The sequence below is a fragment of the Gadus macrocephalus genome, chromosome 18 (assembly GCF_031168955.1).
Source record: "Gadus macrocephalus chromosome 18, ASM3116895v1".
NCBI lineage: Eukaryota > Metazoa > Chordata > Actinopteri > Gadiformes > Gadidae > Gadus > Gadus macrocephalus.
The window spans coordinates 604,033-619,032 of NC_082399.1; the positions used below are offsets into that span (position 1 = coordinate 604,033).

General features: G+C 39.9%; 1 protein-coding gene across 1 annotated transcript in view; it reads left to right on the forward strand.

The window, feature by feature from the left end:
• The first annotated feature begins 12,636 nt into the window (after nt 1-12,636).
• The window catches only part of dusp3a (dual specificity phosphatase 3a), a 9,522-nt gene continuing 7,158 nt past the window's right edge, over nt 12,637-15,000 (forward strand). The window contains exon 1 of the mRNA XM_060037761.1: nt 12,637-13,028. Within this exon, the coding sequence (XP_059893744.1) occupies nt 12,856-13,028 (173 nt within the window). The 5' untranslated portion in view covers nt 12,637-12,855. The remainder of the gene's footprint in view (nt 13,029-15,000) is intronic.

Below are 15,000 nucleotides of genomic sequence, written 5' to 3' on the forward strand. Positions count from 1 at the left end.
TGGATCAGTGTGTAATGGATCAGTGTGTAATGGATCAGTGTGTAATGGATCACTGTGTAATCATGGATCACTGTGTAATGGATGTATGGATGTAGGTTGTAGGTTCCGTGGTATTTTTACTTTTTCATATTATATTATACATAATCAATGTCAGTGGATCAATGGATGGGACAAAGTTTGACGTTTTTTTTGTGTTGAGAGGACAGATTCTGAACAAGCCGGTGGTCGTTATGTTGACGTGCAAGGCAACAGGGACATCTAGTGGTTACTTTCTTCTTAGCGAAGCGAGGAGAGGGAAAGCTTTTATCCACGGGGTGCTACGAGCTGTCATCCTACATTTACAAGCAGCGGACAACAGACAATGTCTCCATCTTGTGGTACTTTTGAACTTTACATAACACATTCTTATAAAACCCACGCACGTTGTGTTTCATTTTGTGATTACAAAAATGATACGAAAAATAAAACATATTACGCCAGGTAAAACTTTTAAAACTAGTAAAGGAAGGCAGGTGATGGTGATGAGCAGTGGCGGCTGGCAATCAAACATGTTGGTGGGGCACACTAATAGACAATTTAATAGATTTGATTTCCTGTATTCTGGTGCATTTTGGGGATGGCCACTACCTATTTACATACTTTTCATCCAGATTCATAGCCTAGGCCTAAAAAAAAAAAAGTTTGGTTCCTGTTGGTTGTCAGTTGAGGTCATGGGTAGGTAGGGAATTTTTTTTTTTTTTAGCGGCAGCGAATGATAGGTAGGTTGTTTTCATTTAAAAACGAGAAAATTCGCTCATCCTTGTACAGAATGAAGAGGTGCTGTACCAAAACGTGATTATAGTTTGCATAAAAAAAAAAAAAAAGACCCATTGTTGTTATTCTGATATTGAGACAAATCATGATCACGGTCCGATAGCGTCCATTTTTTGTGAGTCTCAATGTCTACTTCAAATGCAGTTAGAAATATGGGACAGTTGCTTCATTTTGTTTATATGCTACAGGCTGAAAGAGTAAATTAATACGTAACTTACTTGCTCCTTTTAAGTATAACATTGCTTGGGGAGTCCAATTCCTCCACTGAAAAGGGTGGAAAGTGCTTACAACTCCGCTAATTAGCGATCTATCTCCTCTCTACATGTAGTTGTGGTGCACGAATGCTGCTGAGGGAGGTAGCCTTTTGATTGATTCACTGAATTGTCCAATGATGTGGTGATAACAAAAAAGAAAAGCAATACCATTGGCGAATTTTCTTGCGCCAATGAAAAGCTGTCTCTACTTGATAGACAGCAAAAAATTAGCGAGCTTATTGACTTCAACGTGGCCGGCGCCCCTGTTTGGAGGAGGGCTTTATTTCGAATGACCAATAACTAGCCTAGCCCAAATCATTGAGATTCAGACGCATTTAAATGGTTGCTGGCAGTGACAAGCATGTCACACAATTAATCGAGGATAAACGCTATGTATTTTTGTTGATTTATTTCGTAATGATAATAGTTTATTAATAGTTGGCAGATATATTCAAGTGAATATTTCACGACCACCGCCACTGGTCGTGAGAGTTGCTGGTGTTGTATTTCTTCGGACAAACGGATTCAAAATTGTTTGCAATGAGTTTCGGGTTTGGATATGGATAAACGGGGACTGAAAGAAGACACGCTGTTGATGGACGGAGGGGTCGAGGAGGACGAAACTCAATAATGAAGTCCTGCAGGTGGGAAGGGGCTCATCCGTGCAGGATCTTTGGCTGTTCAATGGGACTCAGCCCCCAGTTCCTCTAACGGTCTTCGATTCAAGGAAACAGGATTTATTTTTAAGAATACAGAAAAGTTGGAAAAAACGTGAGGGGTAACTGTCGTGTTTTATCGGCCATCATGAAATAAATATAAGGGGTAACACTGTCGATATTTATCAAATAAAACATAGGGGGTGACACTGTTGTTTTTCTTTGGTCGTCATGAAGAAAAACACAAGGGGTAACACTGTCGTTTTTATCAGATAAAACATGAGTGGTGACACTGTCGTTTTTTATCGGTCGTCATGAAAAAAACCATAAGGGGTAACACTGTTGTTTTTTATTGGTCGTCATGAAAAAAAACATAAGGGGTAACACTGTTGCTTTTTTATTGGTTGTCATGAAAAAAAACATGAGGGGCAACACTGTCGTTTTTTATTGGTTGTCATGAAAAAAAACATAAGGGGTAACACTGTTGTTTTTCTTTGGTCGTCATGAAAAAAACATAAGGGGTAACACTGTTGTTTTTTATTGGTCATCATGAAAAAAAACATAAGGGGTAACACTGTCGTTTTTATCAAATGAAACATAAGGGATGACACTGTCGTTTTTTATCAGTCATCATGGAAAAAACATAAGGGGTAACACTGTCGTTTATTATTGGTTGTCATGAAAAAAAACATAAGGGGTAACACTGTCGTTTTTATCAAATAAAACATGAGTGGTGACACTGTCGTTTTTCTTTGGTCGTCATGAAAAAAACCATAAGGGGTAACACTGTTGTTTTTTTATGGGTCGTCATGAAAAAAAACATAAGGGGTAACACTGTTGTTTTTCTTTGGTCGTCATGAAAAAAAACATAAGGGGTAACACTGTCGTTTTTATCAAATAAAACATGAGTGGTGACACTGCGTTTTTCTTTGGTCGTCATGAAAAAAACCATAAGGGGTAACACTGTTGTTTTTTATTGGTCGTCATGAAAAAAAACATGAGGGGTAACACTGTTGTTTTTCTTTGGTCGTCATGAAAAAAAACATAAGGGGTAACACTGTCGTTTTTTATTGGTTGTCGTGAAAAAAAACATAAGGGGTAACACTGTCGTTTTTATCAAATAAAACATGAGTGGTGACACTGTCGTTTTTCTTTGGTCGTCATGAAAAAAAACATAAGGGGTAACACTGTTGTTTTTTATTGGTCGTCATGAAAAAATACATAAGGGGTAACACTGTTGCTTTTTTATTGGTTGTCATGAAAAAAAACATAAGGGGTAACACTGTTGTTTTTTATTTGTCGTCATGAAAAAACATAAGGGGTAACACTGTTGTTTTTTATTGGTCGTCATGAAAAAAACCATATGGGGTAACACTGTTGTTTTTTATTGGTCGTCATGAAAAAAAACATAAGGGGTAACACTGTTGTTTTTCTTTGGTCGTCATGAAAAAAACATAAGGGGTAACACTGTTGTTTTTTATTGGTCATCATGAAAAAAAACATAAGGGGTGACACTGTCGTTTTTTATTGGTTGTCGTGAAAAAAAACATAAGGGGTAACACTGTCGTTTTTATCAAATAAAACATGAGTGGTGACACTGTCGTTTTTCTTTGGTCGTCATGAAAAAAAACATAAGGGGTAACACTGTTGTTTTTTAATGGTCGTCATGAAAAAAAACATAAGGGGAACACTGTCGTTTTTTATCGGTCGCCATGAAAAAAACATAAGGGGTAACACTGTTGTTTTTTATTGGTTGTCATGAAAAAAAACATAAGGGGTAACACTGTCGTTTTTATCAAATAAAACATGAGTGGTAACACTGTCGTTTTTATCAAATGAAATATAAGGGATGACACTGTCGTTTTTTATCGGTCGTCATGAAAAAAACATAAGGGGTAACACCGTTGTTTTTTATTGGTTGTCATGAAATAAAACATATGGGGTAACACTGTCGTTTTTATCAAATAAAACATGAGTGGTGACACTGCGTTTTTCTTTGGTCGTCATGAAAAAAACCATAAGGGGTAACACTGTTGTTTTTTATTGGTCGTCATGAAAAAAAACATAAGGGGTAACACTGTCGTTTTTTATTGGTTGTCATGAAAAAAAACATAAGGGGTAACACTGTCGTTTTTATCAAATAAAACATGAGTGGTGACACTGTCGTTTTTCTTTTGTCGTCATGAAAAAAAACATAAGGGGTAACACTGTTGTTTTTTATTGGTCGTCATGAAAAAAAACATAAGGGGTAACACTGTTGTTTTTCTTTGGTCGTCATGAAAAAAACATAAGGGGTAACACTGTTGTTTTTTATTGGTCATCATGAAAAAAAACATAAGGGGTAACACTGTCGTTTTTTATTGGTTGTCGTGAAAAAAAACATAAAGGGTAACACTGTCGTTTTTATCAAATAAAACATGAGTGGTGACACTGTCGTTTTTCTTTGGTCGTCATGAAAAAAAACATAAGGGGTAACACTGTTGTTTTTTAATGGTCGTCATGAAAAAAAACATAAGGGGAACACTGTCGTTTTTTATCGGTCGCCATGAAAAAAACATAAGGGGTAACACTGTTGTTTTTTATTGGTCGTCATGAAAAAAAACATAAGGGGTAACACTGTCGTTTTTTATTGGTTGTCATGAAAAAAAACATAAGGGGTAACACTGTCGTTTTTATCAAATAAAACATGAGTGGTGACACTGTCGTTTTTCTTTTGTCGTCATGAAAAAAAACATAAGGGGTAACACTGTTGTTTTTTATTGGTCGTCATGAAAAAAAACATAAGGGGTAACACTGTTGTTTTTTATTTGTCGTCATGAAAAAACATAAGGGGAACACTGTCGTTTTTTATCGGTCGTCATGAAAAAAACATAAGGGGTAACACTGTTGTTTTTTATTGGTCGTCATAAAAAAACCATAAGGGGTAACACTGTTGTTTTTTATTGGTCGTCATGAAAAAAAAAAAAGGGGTAACACTGTTGTTTTTCTTTGGTCGTCATGAAAAAAACATAAGGGGTAACACTGTTGTTTTTTATTGGTCATCATGAAAAAAAACATAAAGGGTAACACTGTCGTTTTTTATTGGTTGTCATGAAAAAAAAACATAAGGGGTAACACTGTCGTTTTTATCAAATAAAACATGAGTGGTGACACTGTTGATTTTTTATTGGTCGTCATGAGAAAAAACATAAGGGGAACACTGTTGTTTTTTATTGGTTGTCATGAAAAAAAAACATAAGGGGTAACACTGTCGTTTTTATCAAATAAAACATAAGGGGTAACACGGTTGTTTTTTATTGGTCGTCATGAAAAAAAACATAAGGGGTAACACTGTTGTTTTTCTTTGGTTGTCATGAAAAAAACATATGGGGTAACACTGTTGTTTTTTTTGCTCGTCATGAAAAAAAACATAAGGGGTAACACTTTTTTTTCTTTGGTTGTCATGAAAAAAACATAAGGGGTAACACTGTTGTTTTTTATTGGTCGTCATGAAAAAAAAATAAGGGGTAACACTGTTGTTTTTTATTGGTCGTCATGAAAAAAAACATAAGGGGTAACACTGTCGTTTTTTTATTGGTTGTCTTGAAAAAAAACAGAAGGGGTAATACTTTCGATATTTATAAAATAAAACATAGGGGGTAACACTGTCGTTTCTATCAAATGAAACATGAGGGTTGACACTGTCGTTTTTCTTTGGTCGTCATGAAAAAAAACATAAGGGGTAACACTGTTGTTTTTTTATTGGTCCTCATGAAAAAAAACATAAGGGGTAACACTGTTGTTTTTTATTGGTCGTCATGAAAAAAACATAAGGGGTAACACAGTCGTTTTTTATTGGTCGTCATGAAAAAAAACATAAGGGGTAACACTGTTGTTTTTCTTTGGTTGTCATGAAATAAAACATAAGGGGTAACACTGTTGTTTTTTATTGGTTGTCATGAAAAAAAACATAAGGGGTAACAATGTTGTTTTTTTATTGGTCGTCATGAAAAAAAACATAAGGGGTAACACTGTTGTTTTTTATTGGTCGTCATGAAAAAAACATAAGGGGTAACACGGTTGTTTTTTATTGGTCGTCATGAAAAAAAACATAAGGGATAACACTGTTGTTTTTTTATTGGTCGTCATGAAAAAAAACATAAGGGGTAACACTGTTGTTTTTTATTTGTCGTCATGAAAAAACATAAGGGGTAACACTGTCGATATTTATCAATTAAAACATAGGGGGTAACACTGTAGTTTTTATCAAATGAAACATAAGGGGTAACACTGTTGTTTTTCTTTGGTCGTCATGAAAAAAACCATAAGGGATAACACTGTTGTTTTTTATTGGTCGTCATGAAAAAAAACATAAGGGGTAACACTGTTGTTTTTTATTGGTCGTCATGAAAAAAAACATAAGGGATAACACTGTTGTTTTTTTATTGGTCGTCATGAAAAAAAACATAAGGGGTAGCACTGTTGTTTTTTATTTGTCGTCATGAAAAAACATAAGGGGTAACACTGTCGATATTTATCCATTAAAACATAGGGGGTGACACTGTCGTTTTTCTTTGGTCGTCATGAAAAAACCAGCACTGTTGTTTTTTATTGGTCCTCATGAAAAAAAACATAAGGGGTAACACTGTTGTTTTTTATTGGTCGTCATGAAAAAAACATAAGGGGTAACACAGTTGTTTTTTATTGGTCGTCATGAAAAAAAACATAAGGGGTAACACTGTTGTTTTTCTTTGGTTGTCATGAAATAAAACATAAGGGGTAACACTGTTGTTTTTTATTGGTTGTCATGAAAAAAAACATAAGGGGTAACAATGTTGTTTTTTTATTGGTCGTCATGAAAAAAAACATGAGTGGTGACACTGTTGTTTTTTATTTGTCGTCATGAAAAAAACCATAAGGGATAACACTGTTGTTTTTTATTGGTCGTCATTGGACGTCATGAAAAAAAACATAAGGGGTAACACTGTTGTTTTTTATTGGTCGTCATGAAAAAAACATAAGGGGTAACACGGTTGTTTTTTATTGGTCGTCATGAAAAAAAACATAGGGGATAACACTGTTGTTTTTTTATTGGTCGTCATGAAAAAAAACATAGGGGGTAACACTGTTGTTTTTTATTTGTCGTCATGAAAAAACATAAGGGGTAACACTGTCGATATTTATCAATTAAAACATAGGGGGTAACACTGTCGTTTTTATCAAATGAAACATAAGGGGTAACACTGTTGTTTTTCTTTGGTCGTCATGAAAAAAACCATAAGGGATAACACTGTTGTTTTTTATTGGTCGTCATGAAAAAAAACATAAGGGGTAACACTGTTGTTTTTTATTGGTCGTCATGAAAAAAACATAAGGGATAACACTGTTGTTTTTTTATTGGTCGTCATGAAAAAAAACATAAGGGGTAGCACTGTTGTTTTTTATTTGTCGTCATGAAAAAACATAAGGGGTAACACTGTCGATATTTATCCATTAAAACATAGGGGGTAACACTGTCGTTTTTATCAAATGAAACATGAGGGGTGACACTGTCGTTTTTCTTTGGTCGTCATGAAAAAACCAGCACTGTTGTTTTTTATTGGTCCTCATGAAAAAAAACATAAGGGGTAACACCGTTGTTTTTTATTGGTCGTCATGAAAAAAACATAAGGGGTAACACAGTTGTTTTTTATTGGTCGTCATGAAAAAAAACATAAGGGGTAACACTGTTGTTTTTCTTTGGTTGTCATGAAATAAAACATAAGGGGTAACACTGTTGTTTTTTATTGGTTGTCATGAAAAAAAACATAAGGGGTAACAATGTTGTTTTTTTATTGGTCGTCATGAAAAAAAACATAAGGGGTAGCACTGTTGTTTTTTATTTGTCGTCATGAAAAAAACCATAAGGGATAACACTGTTGTTTTTTATTGGTCGTCATTGGACGTCATGAAAAAAAACATAAGGGGTAACACTGTTGTTTTTTATTGGTCGTCATGAAAAAAACATAAGGGGTAACACGGTTGTTTTTTATTGGTCGTCATGAAAAAAAACATAAGGGATAACACTGTTGTTTTTTTATTGGTCGTCATGAAAAAAAACATAAGGGGTAACACTGTTGTTTTTTATTTGTCGTCATGAAAAAACATAAGGGGTAACACTGTCGATATTTATCAATTAAAACATAGGGGGTAACACTGTCGTTTTTATCAAATGAAACATAAGGGGTAACACTGTTGTTTTTTTATTGGTCGTCATGAAAAAAAACATAGGGGGTAACACTGTTGTTTTTTATTTGTCGTCATGAAAAAACATAAGGGGTAACACTGTCGATATTTATCAATTAAAACATAGGGGGTAACACTGTCGTTTTTATCAAATGAAACATAAGGGGTAACACTGTTGTTTTTCTTTGGTCGTCATGAAAAAAACCATAAGGGATAACACTGTTGTTTTTTATTGGTCGTCATGAAAAAAAACATAAGGGGTAACACTGTTGTTTTTTATTGGTCGTCATGAAAAAAACATAAGGGATAACACTGTTGTTTTTTTATTGGTCGTCATGAAAAAAAACATAAGGGGTAGCACTGTTGTTTTTTATTTGTCGTCATGAAAAAACATAAGGGGTAACACTGTCGATATTTATCCATTAAAACATAGGGGGTAACACTGTCGTTTTTATCAAATGAAACATGAGGGGTGACACTGTCGTTTTTCTTTGGTCGTCATGAAAAAACCAGCACTGTTGTTTTTTATTGGTCCTCATGAAAAAAAACATAAGGGGTAACACTGTTGTTTTTTATTGGTCGTCATGAAAAAAACATAAGGGGTAACACAGTTGTTTTTTATTGGTCGTCATGAAAAAAAACATAAGGGGTAACACTGTTGTTTTTCTTTGGTTGTCATGAAATAAAACATAAGGGGTAACACTGTTGTTTTTTATTGGTTGTCATGAAAAAAAACATAAGGGGTAACAATGTTGTTTTTTTATTGGTCGTCATGAAAAAAAACATAAGGGGTAGCACTGTTGTTTTTTATTTGTCGTCATGAAAAAAACCATAAGGGATAACACTGTTGTTTTTTATTGGTCGTCATTGGACGTCATGAAAAAAAACATAAGGGGTAACACTGTTGTTTTTTATTGGTCGTCATGAAAAAAACATAAGGGGTAACACGGTTGTTTTTTATTGGTCGTCATGAAAAAAAACATAAGGGATAACACTGTTGTTTTTTTATTGGTCGTCATGAAAAAAAACATAAGGGGTAACACTGTTGTTTTTTATTTGTCGTCATGAAAAAACATAAGGGGTAACACTGTCGATATTTATCAATTAAAACATAGGGGGTAACACTGTCGTTTTTATCAAATGAAACATAAGGGGTAACACTGTTGTTTTTCTTTGGTCGTCATGAAAAAAACCATAAGGGATAACACTGTTGTTTTTTATTGGTCGTCATGAAAAAAAACATAAGGGGTAACACTGTTGTTTTTTATTGGTCGTCATGAAAAAAAACATAAGGGATAACACTGTTGTTTTTTTATTGGTCGTCATGAAAAAAAACATAAGGGGTAGCACTGTTGTTTTTTATTTGTCGTCATGAAAAAACATAAGGGGTAACACTGTCGATATTTATCCATTAAAACATAGGGGGTAACACTGTCGTTTTTATCAAATGAAACATGAGGGGTGACACTGTCGTTTTTCTTTGGTCGTCATGAAAAAACCAGCACTGTTGTTTTTTATTTGTCGTCATGAATAAAAACATAAGGGGTAACACTGTTGTTTTTTATTTGTCGTCATGAAAAAAAACATAAGGGGTAACACTGTTGTTTTTTATTGGTCGTCATGAATAAAAACATAGGGGGTAACACTGTTGTTTTTTATTGGTCGTCATGAAAAAAACATAAGGGGTAACACTGTTGTCTTTGTCAAATAAAATATAAGGGGTAACGCTGTCGTTTTTTTACGTGTTAGGACCAAAGGCCTCTTGCTAATTTTTAGTAGGACACATTATTGTATGGTGATGAAAGTAAAGTCCCCCCCCCCTTTCCCTTAGAATTTTTAAAATAATAATAAATCTCACATGACATTGTTCGGCTTCTCAAGGCTCGATTCCACCGGAGGCGTACGCGCCGCGGGACGGCTGCGCCGCGGTCACCGCTGCTGATCGCGTCCACTCTAATCAATGAGACAATTTCCACCGGGCGCGCCGCGGAACGTTTCAGCAGCGTCCCAGGAGCGGCGTGCCGCGGCGCTATCTTTCCGTCGCACTTCTATTTTTGCCGCGAGCCGCTGCTGAACCGCATCAATTTCAACAGAGCAGATCGAGCCGGGCAGGAAGTGAAAAGTAAAAGCCATAGAGTATCCGGTCAAAAGAAATAAAACACAATACTCAGCTCATGTAACTTCCCATCAACATTATTGCGTCATGACCGGTGGCCAGGGGCGGACTGGGGGAAAAAAGTGGCCCGGGAGTTTCTGTCAGACCGGCCCACTCAATACACGCACGCGGCCCACTAAGTACACGCCGCGTTGCCCACTCAATGGATCGCGCGTATCGAACAGTCAGTGGCCTTCTGGGAAAAATACCCATACACTTAACATTATTTTGGATGATTACAAAGAAATTACATCATATATGTATGTTTGTTTTTTAATAACATTTGGATCCACCAATTTGCCTGGATGGACACATGGAATAAAATGATTATTGGCTATTGTAACACTCCAAGGTAGGTATAGTTTGCTAGATTAATATGCTTAACTCTTGGCTAATATCAGATGGTTATACAAGTATAACTACAAAGCCTTAAGGAATGAATGTCAGCAGAGAAAGACCACACAATAAAGAAACTGGAATCAGAGGGTAGAATTAGCATGAACAATATATTAGAAATGAACAGAACAGAACATACGATGGGGTGTGAACATCAGTGGTATCAGTAGTGTTGCATGCTGGGTGTGTGATTGTTTGTGTGTGTAGGGGTGCTGAAGGTGCATAACAAAACAGTAAGTTACATAACGACGTTCCCGAAATTCAGCCGTGGTGTAGAGTTACAGCCACTCCGAGCCAGTCGCACATTGAGCTTCCCCCAAATGCGCTGTTTTGGTGGCTGTAGCTATAATGCAAATGAGGAGGACCGAGGCGGGTCAAGGAGGAGGGTGGGGGTGTGGCCCTGAGCAGCTTGCAGCCACGGTACCATTCGCTCTGTTTACAGTGGATGTATCGCAATGGCGAGGCTCACACAGCCTTTAGCCGTGTTCTGTAATTATTCTAGAACACACGGGAGTCCTGGAGCTCTATATCAAAATATTATCATATAGCCTACATAGATATCTATATCATATAATATTATAACGGCCAAAAGATGTGTGAGCCGATATTATGAATCTCAAACGACCGCGTTGGGTTCTCCGACGTTCCTGGTTCTTCAACGTCCTCATCAATGTGAAGTAGACTGAACCACGACAAGGAGGAGAAAGGGATCGTTGCCGGGCAGCGCTTCCCTCAGCGGGTCTCAAGCTGGAGACATTCGCCGCTAACAATCCCTTTCTCCTCATGGGTTGAGCGCATGCGTAGAACTGGGTGCCGCGTTGCGTGTATGTATGCAAATCCAAATTCTCTACCTCAATCCGCACAGCTGAGAACACTTCGGCTGTGTAAGAACCAATTTAGAGGTGTTTATTAATAAGGTGGAGATCTTTTCTTACTTTGGACTTCCGAAGTCTGTAAAACACATTTTAGAAGACACTTAAAAAAAAATCGAAAAATAGTCACCATGAGTGTGAAGACCGATTGCGAGTAGCAGTATAAAACTCAGTCAGTGCGATTGTGATTAGAAAGGTATAGCTCTTGGAGAAAATGTGCTGCTGTGATGTGACGCTTGTGCCGCTGTGATAATCATTGTAGGGTTGATGCGACGATGGGCGTGGGCCGGTACATAATAGTATTTTGGGCCATCGGCCCACCGGGGATGTCCCCGGTATTCCCGATGGCCAGTCCGCCCCTGCCGGTGGCACCAGGTCAGCAGTCAATCAATCAAAGGGTCTCAGAGGGTTGGCAACATGGACGACGAGAGACTCATTGTCGAAGTTCAGCAACGTGAAGTCATTTATGTACCAAATCATCCTTTTTATAAGGAAAATGTCAGAAAGGACAAAGCGTGGCATTTAATTGCAATAGTTTTGGGAGTGGAAGGTGAGTACATTAGGTTTAGGATTATCGCGTGATCTCGTGATCTCGCGTGAATACGGCCGGCTCGCAAGGCAGCGCTACGCTGCCGTTACGCGCCCGGTAGGAATGGACGCAGGGCAGAGGACGCAGCCGTCCCGCGGCGCGTACGCGTCCGGTGGAATCCCGGTGTCACCCTACAGCCAATGAACTGTGAAAAATGAAATGACGCTGTAGTGGAACGAACCATATATGTCCATGGCGGTCCCGGTGGGGTTAGCCCCACCAGGAAGTAAAATAATCTCCTTCCACTTCAACAGAGAAACACTCTGAGCGTGCGCATTTCAATGTTTCAAGTCCAATACACATTGCATTGGGCTGGTGGGGCTAGACTAGAGCATGGACATATTATAGAGCCCCTCTTGCCCCTCCAGACGAACTCAGACGGAAGAAGCAAGCCAGGGTCGACAAAAAATGTAATAAAAGCGCCAAACTTATTATTTTATAGTTCATTCTGGGGAGATTCTTTTTTAAATATATATATATAAAAGAATATATAGGCCTATTATATTTTAGGTAGGTGGGGCCGAGCCCCACTTGCCCCTAATGACCAGTCGCCACTGGGGATGAGGTGATGAGGGGATGAGGTGATGGGCGCGACCGCGGATCTATGAGCTGGTTGTTGACGTTTCCCGCCATCGTCGGGGCGTCGTGCGGTCCTCCACCCTCACAGCGCGCGGGGGGGGGAGCTGGGTGTGTCTCTTGGTCCTCCCCCTCGGCTGGGTGTGTCTCCGGGAGAGGACGTGCGTTTCGTCACTCGCCGCGTCGGCACCGCGCGAGGTGAAGCGTGAGAGCGGAGAAAGAACCGACGGCTCGCGGAGCAGAAGCGACTCTCGTTCTTCATTCAGCCCGTGTCTGCGTTGGAGAGGGGGGCGGGGGGGCACGGAGAGAAGACCATCACACAAAGAGACGTCGTGAAGCCATGAAGAAGCAAAGTCCCGCCCCGGCTGGGCAGCAGCCCGCCGGAGCCCCCCCGGGGGGCGGCGAGATCACCGTGCAGCAGCTGAACGAGCTGCTGACCAACGGCAGCGGGTTCTACAGCCTGCCCACCCAACACTTCCACGAGGTCTTCCCCCGGATCTACATCGGGAACGCGTGAGTCTTTTCGCTTTGTTCAACACGTAAAGTGTGTGTGTGTGTGTGTGTGTGTGTGTGTGTGTGTGTGTGTGTGTGTGTGTGTGTGTGTGTGTGTGTGTGTGTGTGTGTGTGTGTGTGTGTGTGTGTGTGTGTGTGTGTGTGTGTGCGTGCGTGCGTGCGTGCGTGCGTGTGTAACCCCCCACCCCCCCCCCCAAAGAAATAAAACAAAATGTAGATGATTGATGGATCAGATATTCGGATGCTACCCATCCCAGTGGACCCATCGGTCCCACGTCCAGCCCGCGTCGTGCTGCCCTCCTGTGCGTGTGGCGGCGGGGCTCCACAGCAGCCTGTTGTGTGTGACGCCGGCCCCAGCAGAGCCTCCGTCTGCTCCGGCTGCGGGGTGAGGAGCTCACGACGCCTCTTCCTCACTGCCGCCGCTTGCCGTCTGATCTGATCCCTCACGTTTAACGTGACTGATGAATGGGGACTGAAGGTAAAAACGCCGTACGCGGCGTGTTTACCTTCGACACTTCCTTCAGTTCGAGTTCACACGCGTTTAATATCAGCCCGTCTAGCCGGTTGGACCCGCTTCCAAACAGCGTGAATATGACGGCCAAGAAGCCGTCACGATGTGTGTGAGACGCTGCATTGATCGCTGGCCCAGAGTGGAGCTAAAAATAGAAGCACGAGGATAACATAACATAGGTGGGATCACACACACACACACACACACACACACACACACACACACACACACACACACACACACACACACACACACACACACACACACACACACACACACACACACACACACACACACACACACACACACACACACACACACACACACACACACCGCTGATTCTCAGGGTTCTCTGCTGGTTCTAAAGGTTCTCCGCTGGTTCTCTGCTGGTTCTCTGCTGGTTCTCAGGGTTCTCCGTTGGTTCTTCGTGGTTCTCTGCTGGTTCTCAGGGTTCTCTGCTGGTTCTCTGCTGGTTCTCTGCTGGTTCTCTGCGGGTTCTCTTCTGGCTCTCTGCTGGTTCTCAGGGTTCTCTGCTGGTTCTCTGCTGGTTCTCTGCGGGTTCTCTTCTGGTTCTCCGCTGGTTCTCTGCATGCTGGTTCTCGGGTGTCTTGCAGCTTCACTGGTGCCACTCATGAGTCCCGCTTGTAAAGCCTTAACGAGTTCCTCAGTGGTCGTTCTTAACTGAGATACAATAACTTTAAGGTTACCCATCTCTACCATCAGCTGTTCGGACACATGGCCTGTCACTGCCTCTGATTGGTCTGCACTACCTTTATCTTAAAGGAGAAGTGAAGGCGAATAAATGATATGGATAAGATCAATCATTAAAAAGATCTGAGTTGTCAAAAAATTTGCTGAAAAAAACACAGCAACACAGTAACAGTAAGTTACTTTATTACAGTAACACAACACAGTTACACAGTTACTTAACAGTAACACAACACAGGTACACAGTTACTTAACAGTAACACAACACAGGTACACAGTTACTTATAACAGTAACACAACACAGTAACAGAATACAGTAACACAGTTACTTATAACAGTAACACAACACAGTAACAGAATACAGTAACACAGTTACTTATAACAGTAACAGAATACAGTAACAGAATACAGTAACACAGTTACTTTGTAACAGTAACAGCGAGGGGTAGGGGTGGGGGTCGGAGGGGTGGGGTTGGGAGGGGTGGGGTGTTCCGGACAGAAGCGAGCACATTCCCGTGCTCCCACAACACAATCGATGAAAAGATGCCAATTTACCGACTGAACCTCTGATTACATCTGGTGGACGCCCTGTTGTTAGTGGGGGAGCTGGCTTTAAATACCATGAACAACACCAGGGCTGGCTTTAAATACCATGAACAACACCAGAGCTGGCTTTAAATACCATGAACAACACCAGAGCTGGCTTTAAATAGTAGCCTTGAAGTCCAGACCTTTTGCTCCCGGCGCCGCTGG